Source organism: Equus asinus, chromosome X (assembly GCF_041296235.1).
Source record: "Equus asinus isolate D_3611 breed Donkey chromosome X, EquAss-T2T_v2, whole genome shotgun sequence".
Classification (NCBI taxonomy): Eukaryota; Metazoa; Chordata; class Mammalia; order Perissodactyla; family Equidae; genus Equus; species Equus asinus.
In genome coordinates this window covers 136,077,383-136,090,636 of record NC_091820.1, presented here as the reverse complement: position 1 = coordinate 136,090,636, position 13,254 = coordinate 136,077,383, and the positions used below count along the sequence as shown (strand labels likewise).

Sequence of the window (13,254 nt, the reverse complement as noted above, 5' to 3'; positions counted from 1 at the left end):
TTTGCAGTTTTTGGTTACTGTGAATACAATTGCTATGAAATTCTTTTTTTTTTATTTCTGCTTTTTCTCCCCAAATCCCTCCAGTACATAGTTGTATATTCTAGTTGTGGGTCCTTCCAGTTGTGTCACGTGGGATGCCGCCTCAGTGTGGCCCGACGAGTGGTGCCATGTCTGCGCCCAGGATCCAAACCAGGGAAACCCTGGGCTGCCGTAGCGGAGCGCGCGGACTTAACCACTCGGCTACGGGGCCGGCCCCATTATGAAATTCTTGTACTTCTCTTTTTGTGGACAAGCTGCTACTTGTGAGTATTAGCTGTATAAGCCTTTGTCTGTCACGTCTTCCAAATATTTTTTTCTAAATATGTCATTCATCTTTTGACTTTCATGGCGTGTTTTTCTCGTGCGAGTTTTTAAATTGTATGTGGACAATTTCATCAGTGTTTTCTTTTATGGAGCCTGGGTTTCATGTCATGATTTAAGAAGCTTGATGGACCCTGATATTATAAAAATATCCACCCTTGTTTTCTTATAGTGCTTTCACGGGTTCTTTCTTCTATTTTAGTCTTCAGCCCATCTGGATTTATCTTGCTGTCAGGAGTGAGGTAGAGGATGCGGATTCATTGTTCAAACAGCCAGTCAGGGCCCCCGACACCAGGCGCTGAGTCTGTCTCCTGATCTGAGGTGCCGTCCTTCTCGCGGTCTCAGTTCCCGGGCAGGCTTCTGGCTCCTGTCCACTGACTCGTCTGTCTCTTCCTGGTTCAGCCCACGTTGTTTTAAAAACAGGAGCTTCATGACAGAACCCTTCCTTGAGTCTTCTTTTTTAGAAATTGCCTGGCTATTCTTGTTTTGTTTTCCCACCAGATGAATCACCTGGAATCATTTCGTCATGTTCCAGAAAATAATCCTGCCAGGATCTTTATTATGATCACAGAGATTTTGCAGATTAATCTGGGGGAGAAATTCCATCCTTCCAGGATACAGAAGGGATGAGGGAAAGATGAGCATCAAGCATGACTCCCAGGTTCTAGACTTGGAGCCCAAACGGATTTGGGGCCTTTAGGAGTGGGGCAGCGGGCTATGGTGACTGCCTTCGTCTGAGCAGGAGCACACGCAGGCTTGGAGGAACGAGGAGTTCCATTTGGACCTTCAGAATTGGCGATGTCTATGGGAAGTCCGCAGGGAGAAGCCCCAGATGTAGAGGTCTTCCTTACTGGCTTCCCTCATTCATTCTGGAGTCCACCCGCTACATGGGTACTGGAGTGACCCCAGGCTTCCCTTGTGGAATGCAGATAGCCTCCAGAGTCCTGTGTGGTCCAGCCCTGCCCCTCTCTGCACCCCTCTTCTGCCTCCTCTCTTCTTGCTCACTGGGCCCCACCTACCAGCCTCTTTTCCATTCCTCCTAGCATTTGTACTTGCTGTTCCCTCTGCCTGGAACATCCTTGCTCTAGCTCTTTGCAGGGTTTACTCCTTCCTATCTTTTAATTTCAGTTCCAATTTCACTCCCGGAGAGATGTCTTTCCTGAGCACCCTAGGTAAGTGGGCTGCTCCCTACCCCCAGCAGCCCCACCAAACTGGGGTCTCTCCCCATCTCTTTCTCTCTCTACTCCTTTGGTGTTTCCTTTGTAGACTTTAATGAAACTTGTTGCTGTTTTACTTGTTAACATGTTTGTCATCTGTCCCCCTGTGATGATTAGTTTTATGTGTCAACTCGGCTAGGCTATAGTGGTCAATTATTTTATCAAACACTCATCTAGGTGTTGCTGTGAAGGTAATTTGTAGAGTGGCTAACATCTACGTCAGTTGCCTTGAGGTAAGGGAGAATATCCCGGATAATCTGAGTGGGCCGCAGCCAATCAACTCGAAGGCCTTAAGAGCCAAACTGAGTGAGGGTCCCCTGAGAAAGAGGAAATTCTGCCTGTGAACGGCAGCGTCGGCCCGTGCTTTAAGAGTTTGCAGCCCGCCCTCCCTGACTGCCTGTCCTGGGCATTTCCGACTCCCTCAGCCAGTCTCACAGTTGTGTAAGCCAATTCCCTGCAATAAATCTATCTACAGCTCTATCTATATTTATCTATATAGACAGAGTTAATCATATACAGATGATGTTTGATTTTCTGTGTCACCTTGCCTGGGCCACAGGCTGCCCAGATTCAACCTTGTTTCTGGGTGTGTCCGTGAGGGTGTTTCTGGAGGAGATTGCCATTTGGATCAATGGACTCGGTAAAGCAGATGGCCCTCCCCAATGCGGGCGGGTGGGCATCCTCCAATCTGTTGAGAACCTGAATGGAACAAAAGACAGAAAAAGGTGGAATTAGCCTCTTTTCTCCTGCCCCATTGACTGAGCGGGGACATGTTGTCCTCTCCTGCCCTCGTTCTGGGATCGATACTGCCGGCTCCCCTGGTTCTCAGGCCTTCAGACTCCGCCGGAACGGCACCATGGGCTTTCCTGTCTCCAGCCTGCAGGGGGCAGGTCATGGGCTTTCTCAGCCTCCATAACCATGTGAGTCAATTCTTCATAATGAATCTCTCTCCCCCCTCCGCAGCCCGCCTCTCTCCACACACACACGCATATCTCCTATTAATACTGTTTCTTTGGATAACCCAAACACACACACACACACACACACACACACACTCACACACACGCACATCTCCCACTGGTTCTGTTTCTCTCCTATAACCCTGACGGACACCCTCCCTCCAGTTGACTCCATGAGGCTGGGGACCGTGTCTGTCTCCCTCCCCATGCCTGGAACAAGCGTGCTTGCTGAATCACTGACTGGCCACACACTGGAGAAGCCGACAGTGTGAGCTCCCTCAGAACCCCATGTCCACCACCAGACCCCTGACTTTCTAGGCTAAAGGGCAAATGAGAGACAGTACCTTACGCACAGACCTTGGCGCTGGGACCTCCAGGGACCTGAGCCTGCTATAATGGAGGAGGGAGGCCCTGGGGTCTCACACACCTCCCTGGGGACTTCTGGCATTTCCCCCGGGGCTTGGCCTCAGAGTTGGGCAGGGGAGTGACAGGATAGGGTGTGCAGGGAGCCCCTCCCCCAGTGATTGGATTTTCTCTGTACCTCCCAGGGGGAGGCCTTCAGGACACCTGCAAGCTCCCCAGGAGCCACGGGCAGCTGAGGGCCTTCTGCCTCCCAGCTGTCTCGCTGAAGGCCTTGCACAGGCTGGGGGCTTATGAGGGACTCCAGTCACGGCTGCCGTCTGCAGCAGGAGCAGGGTGAACCTTCTTCGTGGGGGGCATCTGCAGCTCTGTCACTCTTTCCTCAAGGGGCCTACAGGGCTTTAGCCCAACGTGCCACCCAGTCCAGCAGCAGTCCCCTAAAATTAGGGCCCTGCCCCGATGCACCATGCTCTTCTTGACCAGGCTGCCAAGATGCTGAGAGCTGGTGTGCAGGCTCACGAACCCGTTTGTCTGCCTGGAGGAAGAAACTGAAAGATAGGGAGAGGGTGAAGAAGTCCCAGTCGAGTGAGAGAAAGTGATGGAAGGAGCAACGTCTCCTTGTATAGGGGCAGGAGAGAATAAACCTCAGGGCGGGAGAGAGGGCCAGGCTGCAGACCAGAGGAGAAGAGTCCCAGGGGACTGTGGCTCCCAGGAGCCAAGAGGCAGTCCTTTTCTGGAAGAAGGGAGAGGCCAGTGCTGCTGAAAGGGCAAGGCCACCGAGGACTGGACAGCTTCCATTGGATTCATGGCCGGGTGGAGGTTAGTGCTTTGTGACCAGTGCACTTCGGGGAAGGAGCAGGGATGGAGCCAGATGGCTCTGTTCGAGGAGTGAGTGGGAGAGGAGGCAGGGTGCTGCCACTCCTTCCATGGGGGGCTGGGGGGTGGGCAGAGAGCTCGAGCTCCAGCCAAATGGGCTGTGGAGTTGAGGGTCTTTTTGACATGGCCCAGTTGAAAGCGCTTGGGAAGAATCCAGCAGAGAGGCTGACAGTGCGGGAGGGAGGGGAGCTGAGTGATGGCAGAATGATGGGGGCTGGCATCTCTAGGAAGGAGCATCCTGAGACAGCCACGACTGGGAGGAAGAAGCAGGGGCCGCCGAGACCAGAGGGAAAGGACTACTGGGAGGCAGTGAGGCTAGGCTGAGGTCAGGTGGCAGGAAGTGCTCAAGGAGCTATCTACACTGCTGCCCACACTGGCTCAGCCTTGAGGTCACCATGTGGTTGGGGTGGGAAATGAACCCTCTGGGAATGGAAGATGGAACCAGCTCAGTGGGCCAAGCTTGTCTTTTATTTTGGGCTCTGAGGGCCAGCAGAGCTGATTGGGGACAGCTGTGACCCTGGAAGCCCTCTGGCAGGCTGAGAAGGCCCCAGTAGGAGGGCTGGCCTGGGGGATCTACAGGCACGGGCTTCAACACCCCAATGGCTGGCTGTGAGCTGCACGGTCACTGGGCCAGTGGGTCACACAGAGCCAGGGAAGGGCCCCTGGGCCCACTGGAGAGAGGGGACAGGAGAGGTGGGCCCAAGTGCCCCGTACGGCTCTGAGGGGAAGCAGGGGCCTGCCTGGGGCCTGGCACCAGTGGGAGCCACAGTGAGGATGGCTCCTGGGGAGGCCTCCTGAGGAGGCACTGCCTGAGAGGGGCAGGGGGAACAGAGGCAGAGACTGTGACAAGGAGGGATGACTGGAGCTGAGGGACACCCGTGGGACACATCCATTACCCAGACCTGCGAGCACCGCTCTGCAGGAAGCAGGAGGGGCCTGTGTGAGCAGATGGCTGAGCGCCAGGGCTTTTGGGTAATGACTGTTTCCACGACTCCTCTGGCTTCTGGGCTGGGGAGGCCTGCTTCGGCCCCTGCTGACCTTTGCCCTCAGTCACAGCCATTAAGAGTGGCGAGTGGGGGCATCTTCTCAGAGCACTTTACGTTCTGCTGGACAGAACAACCTGCCTCAGTGTGCGTGCCTCCCTCAGCCCCCAAAGTGTGCCCTTGTGTTAGAACATTTCGTACCTCAAGGACGAGAATATAGACTCTCCCTGCCAGTTAGGGGGATAAATGTGATGTATTCCATTTTGACTGCATCGGATCCCACCTGGGGCTTCAGCTGCACTCTTACAGCACATGGGGGAAGAAGGTTCCAACTAGCTTCCTTGCCACCTTTGGGGAGGTGTGGGTCCATCTGCAACCCCTCCCACCTGCATGCCATACCCTGGCCACCTGGTGGCAGAGGCACAGGTCCCAGCCATCTTATTAGGGTCCCCTTCAGAATGAGGCTCAACCATAAACCAAATTCAGATGAAGCTCTGTGGAAGCCACTTTCTTGCTGTGAGGAGATGGCTGGAGTGTGGGGTGACAGGAGTCTCTGTCGTCTTTTTGCAGTTTAAATCTGAAACAATCAGCAGCCAACCTGCTGGCTGCAAATGCTGGTGGGGAGGAGAGGGGAGGAGGGAGGAGGGAGGAGGGGGCCGGGGCGGGGCCTCCAGATTGGCTGGGATCCCCCAGCAGGTCCAGATGGAAAGGGCCAAAGTGGGATTCCAGAGGGTGGGGCTCCAGGGAGGGGGTGGAGCTCAACAGAGGTGGGACAGTCAGGCAAACTACAGCTATCACTCTCCTGCCACTGCAGTCCTGGACCTGAAGCCAAGCCATGGGGACTTCGACCTGCCCCCTGCACCCCCGTGGACCCTGCACCCCAGCCCGCTGAGCTCTTCTGGCTCCAGCACTCAGGACGGACACCGCTGAATTTAGCCTAGGCTTTGGAGGAGGAGCCAGAGGAGGGGAGTTGGGGAGACCTCTTCTCTCCAGGGACCAGGCACCCCAAGGATGCTCAGCTGCCCAGAGACTTCACCAAGGGCTTGTTGGCTGTCTTTGTGAAGTGACAGTACTTCACTCTCCTGTGCAGCAGACATGTTACTCGCTTTGGGGTCCCTCCCACCTCCAGCCACCCTATATGGGCATCCCTTCCATGGGAGGAGCTGGATCTTTAATTGGGTCTGCCATGCCTCAGTGGGAAGAGGATAATGGTGTGGAGAGTTTAGATTCTCAGTGCGAGGCGCCCTCTGTCTCCAGCCCCCAGTGCAGAGTTGCTTTAGTGGCCTCCTGTCCCCTCTATTTCCTCCTCTGTAAAATGAGGGGCTGGAGTCAAAAATGATGTGTTTCTATGCTGTGACGCGACACGATCACAGCGCATGCTACACAGACTGCTTACCCCTCACTCCTCGGTGCAGCATCTTCTGATCCACAAGACATTCAGTTGCCTTTGAAAGAACCGAAGGCACTGCAGGCTTGGCTGACAGGGGTTTGTAGGGACAGAACGCTCCCTTGAGAAATGAAAACATAGAGGCACTTTTCTCCTGGCTGTTTATTACAGAACGAAGAAAAAACGCACTGGCTGGAAACAGACGCCAGATTTCAAATGTAGAGGCGAAATACAAGATGGCAATTAAAATGTGATTACACAGAGTCTGGACACTGAGAAAAGTTTACAGGACAGTGGAGGTGGGTTTTCTATAACAGACACTTAAATATACATGACGATAATTGCAGATAGAAACCATCAAGACAAACCGCAAATCAACTATTAATGTTTACAGACTTTTCTTCCCCCAAACCACAGAGCCTTACATCAAAACAAATACTGAAAGTCTTCGAACCATGACCGTCCCACCTCCACCCTGCAAAGGTGCCGCTGGAGAAGTGCAAACCCAGGTTTTCTCTCCATCTGGATGATACAGGGAGGACACGCGAGATTCTCAAGGTGGACGGTAAAGACAGTGCTCAGCTCACACGCTCTCTTCCCCGTTCCTAAACCTACAGAACTCTCTCAGCCCTGCAAGTGTCCTCCGCGGACACTGACGACCAAACGGCTTCTGCTGTGGTGCTCATCAGGAGGGAGCTAGCGGAGACCGACAGGTTTGCAAAGGAGACTAAGAATCACACAAGGCGATAGAACTTTTTGTGAAAATGGAAATAAATGGCCAAGTGGTTTTCTGTTTGGCATGTGTCAGTCTGCACAACACCTCCTGGTCATATCCACATCTCTCACTGCAGCAATACCATCAGCGACTCGGCTACCTGGCTTATAAGGTGTCACTGGAGCGAACAGCACAGTCTGCGTATTTGCAACAATGTAGAATAAACACAAACAATGCGGAATAAACACAACTACTGAAACGAAAGCCGTCACTTTATTTACAAAGTCACAAAACGAAGTATAAATACTTCTGTCATTAATGTTTAGGAAAACCATTTACAAAATTTTCAAATATGTACAGGTAGCTTGAAAAATCACCAGCTTTCCATTTTGTCACAGGTAGAGCGAGGGATGGGCATGGGCTGATGCCACTCGAATTATAACAAGGAAACGACTGCGTGGCTGTGAGGCCAGCAGTGAACTTGCTGTGGCTTCACGCGGCTGCCTAGAGTGATGCCGGCGTGGGGGTTTCTAGGGGCGTTTAAAGCTCCACAGCATTCTGGGTGACTTGGCCCGCATTCCGGGCTGCGGCATTTTGGGCAGCAGCATGCTGTTCCAAAATGTCATCGATCAGCCTCAGGTCGCACACCCAGTCTTCATCTGGGCTTGCGCTGGGGCCTTTCAAGAGAGCTTCAATGAAGTCCACCTCACTGCAGTCAGGTGGGGAAATCAGATCGTTCAGTGGGGGCTGGGGCTGGGGCAAAAAGTCGTAGGGTGGCAGCTCAGGAGGAGTACCCATCCTGTTAAATGGGCCTGGGGACTGGCTGGCAGCAATGGCAGAGGCAGCAGCAGCAGCGGCGGCGGCGGCCACATAGCTTGGCGGCTCAATGCCCTGTATGGGACTCATGGGACCAAAGCTGGCCATACCCTGCTGGAGGGACTTGGTGGCGTTCAGCACAGGCACGGGACCCCGCACCGGGCTCTGTCTGAGGCTCTGGCTGCCCAGCAGGCTGAAGTTGGGGTTGGCCAGGGTGGCACTCACCTTCTGGCCAGGCCTGCCTCCTGGGGCTACCTGATTGGGGGGCACAACTGCCTGCTGCGATGGAAAGGCTGGGGCCACCAGGGGCACTCTCACGGGTGCCTTGGCGAACATTGAGTTGCTATCAAAATGCTGCTGGATGCTATTATCTACTTGGCTTGGGGCTGGTTCCCTAGAGCTCGCTGTGGTCGCAGCCGCTACTGCCGCCGCCGCCCATGCAGCATTGTTGAACATGGTGGACATTCTTGGCACACAGGGCTGTCTGAGCTGGTGGGGACTCAGGGGCTGGCTGCCCAGGGGGCTGGGACAGAACCCAGGCAGGGGTACTCCTGAGGGAGTGGCCCTGGGAATCTGCATACGCCGGCAGACAGAGTTGAGGCTGCCCAGGGGGTTCTGGGCTGAGCGGGGGGGTATGGGAAATGGGGGGCGGGAGCTGAAAATTCCTTGCTGCTTGCCTGGCGTCGGTGGGATCATGCCCATGCCCTCACGGCTCTGGTGCCTGGTGGGTGGGGTCATTCCTGGACTCAGAGGGTTCTGAAGGAGCCCAGCTCTGGGTGGCATCATGTGCTGGCTGGATGGGGGGCTTGCCTTGGTCCGGCTACACTTGGAGGTGACTTGCTCTTGGACGGCTATAGAAAGAGAGAAGTGGGAATGAGTTCCAAAGGTGTCCTCACCTTGGGCCACAGCTGCTGGCGAGGAGCTGCCAGCCTAGCACTGACCTCTCACCTCCTGCCCCTGGCTCCTACTAAGCGTCCCCTGCACCTCAACTCTTCTCAACTCCCTTGTTCCTCCACTTTCAGCCTGGACTGCAGTTCTTCTGGGAAGCCCTCCCAGACTCCCCGGGTCTGTGCTCACAGCCCACCCCTGGCCCCGCCACCAAGAGCAGATCACATTGCACTGAAAATGCCAGCTTATCTGTCTGTCTTTTCAAGTAGATTGTAAGCTCCACAGGGCGAGGGGCTGGGTCTGCTATCCTCCTCAGTTCTCCGTATGCAGGCCTGGTACCACCCGCCCCTTGACACATGCCTGCCGTTGACACTGGCCTGCTTGGAACTTGTCTGCCCTGTGTCTGCAGCTGAAGCCTGATGTGCCACTCCAGCCTGGGCAGGTGGTACATTCAGCTGGAATTAGGCCCAAGGAACAAGGGATTTTGCACGAGAATGAAGGAGCAATGCTGCAATGGTGGCACTGGGCTAAAATAAAGATGCTGACACCTGTTGGAGGGCAAGCAGCCTCTCCTGAGCCCCCGAGCGAGAGTACCCTGGGCCTGGCCCAGTGTCACTACTGGTTGCTAAGGGTTGCTTAACGCATGTCTCCCCGGCTAGTCGGAAAGCTCCACCAAGTAGGGCCCATGCCTGGTTTTCGCTAATAGCTGTATCCCGACCAGTAAATGTTGATTACAGTCATAAGGGCCGTGGTAGGGTGGGGACCCCTGCTATCTGTTGAGGCTTGGGGAGCCCTTGCCATGGTCTCCTTGAGGCAGAGCTTCTCCAACCCCATATTCATGGCCCACACCTGAGAGATGGCCCAGGACCCCATTAGAACAGAAGTTACTCCAGCAGCGGCGGATGGGGGGTTGGGGAGAAGAAGGGCAGGCTCAGAACCCTGGGGTGTACCTCTCTCCCATTGAGAATAACTGCTGTAAGGCGCCTTACTCAGTTTAATCAATCTCCTGAATCAAACAGTGATTTTGGAGTCATTAAGACCCGGCCTTCAATTGCGATCCTACCTAAGCTTTCAGTGTGAGAGATCCAACCTGGGTGCTATTTCATTGACTTGCAGACCTCTCCTCTCTCCCTCACTGCTTGCTCTGGAATGAATTCTCACCGCACCCTCACTAGGTACCCTCTGGCCCACCCCTTTAGGACTATGGACCTCAACTACTTACCTTGAAACTGACTCATCTGTTGGGCGACACATGTACTCCGCTGTTCAGGGGTCATTGCCATAAGACCTGATCTCTGTTTCTCTTGCTAAACAGAAGATGAAAAAGACATGTTAGCTTATGGCTACCGAGAAATATTAGCCTTGGGATCGCTGTGTGGGGACCCAGGACTTGGCTTTGGTGTAGCAGAAAGCATGAGTGAACACACCAACACACACTTGCATGCATGCCCCACCCTCCCAAGCAAAATTCCACAGGTATAAATAAAAGCAGGATTCTGCACCTGGGTTAAAAAACCAACTGCGACAGCATAGGATGGGGCGGGAGACACAGAGCTTAACAGCAAGAGCGCATAGAAAAAAGATTTAGGCATTTTGGATGTCCTTCTGCTCAGGATGGGTCAGCAGTGAGATGTGGTCACCAAAAGAGCAAATGTAACATTAGGCTGCATTAATAGAAGCAGAGTATGTAGAAGGAGGGAGGTGACAGTCCTACACTACTCTGCCTTGGCCAGATCGCGTCTACAGTGCTGACACGAGTCTGGGCGTGCCAGTCTCAGGGAGACCCAGACGAACTGGCTGCATCCAGAGGACACTAAGCAACGGGGACAGGGTTTGGACTCCAAACCACGCAGACAATGAATGGCTGAGCAAACCAGGGATGCCAGGGCTGGGGCAGAGCAGACTCTGGGCTCTGTGGTGGGAGGTGCCCAGCCTCTGCAGGGCTGTCATGGAAAAAGGGCCGAGGCTTGTTCTGGGTGGTCCTGGCATGAACAGCAAGATGATCACACGGTCAGATGGATGCACTGTCCGACACCCCAAGTAGCCACTCAGTGCCAGCTTCCCTTCATTCTGCTGACTGGCTGCAGCATGGGCAACTGGGCCTGGCTTCCGGTCTCCATCTCCAAGCTGGGTGGGCAGGGGAGGAGCCGAGCTTCAGGGCCGCAGTCCCAGCACTGAGTCTGGGAGCAGCTCAAGGGAACAGCCAGGAAAGAACCAGATGAAGGCCCAGGGAAGTCACGCCTCCCCCTGAGATCCTCAGCCATTCAGTTCCAGGTTGTGACTGGGACCCAGGACTGACTCCCAATCCAGTGCTCACTACCATCTCTCTCCCCTTCTCAAGAAGCCTGCTTACTACTGTACCGACAACCTAGGCAGCTCCGTCAGGGAGCAAGCCCCCTGCCCAGGTCCACTTTCTGAGCTGTGTCCCCCCAGATGCCAGGAGACCTGGCTCCACAGCACGGACTGCTTGCCCCTGGGCCTGCTCTTCTGTGCTCGGCGGGGCAGGCGTGGGTCAGGGGCGGGGTGGAGGGCCTGCACTTGGGACAGTGCCCAGCTCCCAGGCCTGGCGGCAGCTCCTAGCCTCAGTTCCTGCCAAGGCAGAGAGGCCGAACACATGGCACTGGGTGGACTACACCACAAGCGGTTTCGCCATCCCGCCCTGAGCCTGCTTCCTGTCCGGGCGCTCGCCCCCTCCCCCGGGTCTGCTGACATTTGGGCAGTGGGGACACGCCCGCCTCTAGGCCTGCTCACGTACTGAGCACCCCACACCCAGTACTTCACATTGTCTGGCAACAACCCTTCGAGGTGGGCTCCGCTGTTATCCCAGCATTACCATTTTGGACACTGAGGAACACAGAGGCCACGTGAGCACTCAAGGCCACACCATCAGGCGTAGAGGAGCACTGGGTCTGTCCGAGCTGCTTGGGATGGGTGGGCATTTCAGAAGGCAGCACTTTCACGTCTGTTCTTCACTTGGTCCCTGACACCAGCCCTGGGGGATCCGGGCAGATTTTTGGTCCCCAGCTCACTGAGGTGACGTCTGAGGCTCAGAGAGGTTAAATGACTAGACCAAAGCAACATGAACCCAGTGCTCCCGCCTCTCCAGCCTGCTTCTGGGGACTGGCTCCTGTGGCTGGCTAGGTCTACACGGATCCTAACTCTGGCCCCACTGGCTGCCCCATTAGTTTCATCTAGTAACGCAGATGTACAGGCGTGAGGGTGGGGCAGGTGGAGGCTAGAGCGTGACCAAGGAAAAAGCAGTGGATGGCCAGGAGAGTCCAAAGGGCCGGAGGTAGAGAGGAAAGACCCCCAGGGCATAGGAACAAAAGGAAGGCTGGGCTGGGCAGGAGTCAAGGGTGGAGGCACTGGGGAGTGTCTGCCAGATGAAAGAAAGGCTTCTCAAACAGTCCAGGGTTACAGGAACAACGAGATGTTGGCGAACGTTTGTCCAAGGAAGCACGAAATCCAGAGCATCCAGAGTTTAAGGGAAAATCCGGCCAATGGCACGGCTGCAGAAACTCCCCGAGTCCACGCAGCGCAGCTGCCACCTCGCCTCGGGGGTGGGCCTCCGGCGTCCTGGGGCGCCGCCATCAAGCAGGGGTCTCTTCACGCGCCTGGGGTGTTGCGTCCAGGGGCCCGCCGGCACTCCGCCCCCTGCCCGGTCGTGTGGTCCCTGGCAGAGTGAGCCCGAGCTTTCTCTCCAAGCCTCCCGAGGAGGCTGCTTCCTTTGTTTTGCAGACAGGGCCCCCATCCTTTGTTCTGAATCCATGTGCTCCAAAGATAAGCCCCAAGAAAACAGTTGTTGCCTTTTGACACTGACAATTAGAATCGTTGGAAAATGGAGAAAACAGGAAACGACAAACGTTTTCAGTGACCAGGAGGAAGTGGCGGCTGAAAGTTGCTGCCTGGTGCCGGACACTCGTGAAGGCTGGCCCAGGCAACCTGCGGCTTTCCATAAGCACAGTTATGGAGGAGGCCACCAAAGGACTCCTTTTTCTAGAGCTGCAATTGTCATGGTGCTAGGTCCTACTGTGCCAGGTGACACTGACAGGGCAGCTCCAGGTGGGCCCTGTGTGTGCCTAGGTGTGCTTCCCCCATGGTGGTCACTGTCGTGAGCCTGGGGCTGGGGTCAACAGGAAGTCTCCCAGAGAACTAGGGCCCGGCTCTTCCCTGTCACACCTGCCCCCAGTCACATTCAGCCCCGTGGCCACAGTCGCAGAAAGGTCTCAGACAGGATGGCGACCAGGAAAGTCCTAGGGCTGCCTTTCTAGAACTTCACACTGACGCCCAGGGAGCTGCACAGCCCCCGCCTGTCCTGGGGGCTCGTGGAAGGTCTCGCGTTCATCTGTGAGCGCCAGGCAGGAGGGCGAGGTGAAGGGCCAGGCCCAAACCTCACCACTGCCCAACCCAGGGCCCAGCAGTGGGCAAGGCCAGGCACTGTGTCAGCTTCACCCTTTCAGCCACCACGGGCGAATGTCTCCTGTAAGCCCCAGAGCAATCACCTGGCTGCTTCCTCTCAGCACTGCAGGGGAAGAACGGTCTCATTCCTGATTAACCACTGAATCAGGCAAAGGGACTATCTAATTGGATGGGGGACGGGCCAGAGGCAGAAGGGCAGATGATCAGCAGGACTCACACATAGACGCCCACAAAGGGTTCCTAGAGTTTAGCCGGATTCAGACTGAAGTTACTC

General features: G+C 55.3%; 1 protein-coding gene across 6 annotated transcripts in view; it reads right to left on the bottom strand.

Moving 5' to 3' along the window:
* Positions 1-6,247: 6,247 nt before the first annotated feature.
* The window catches only part of MAMLD1 (mastermind like domain containing 1), a 126,358-nt gene continuing 119,351 nt past the window's right edge, over positions 6,248-13,254 (bottom strand). For 2 of the 6 annotated variants that reach the window (XM_070502356.1, XM_070502357.1), the window contains exons 7-8: positions 9,784-9,868; positions 6,250-8,524 (exon numbers count right to left, since the gene is read on the bottom strand). In XM_070502356.1, coding sequence (XP_070358457.1) covers positions 7,398-8,524; positions 9,784-9,868 — 1,212 coding nt within the window. In that variant the 3' untranslated portion in view covers positions 6,250-7,397. Of the gene's footprint in view, positions 8,525-9,783; positions 9,869-13,254 lie in introns of all 6 variants that reach the window. The other 4 variants (XM_070502359.1, XM_070502358.1, XM_070502355.1 and 1 more) reach the window with 4 other exon arrangements.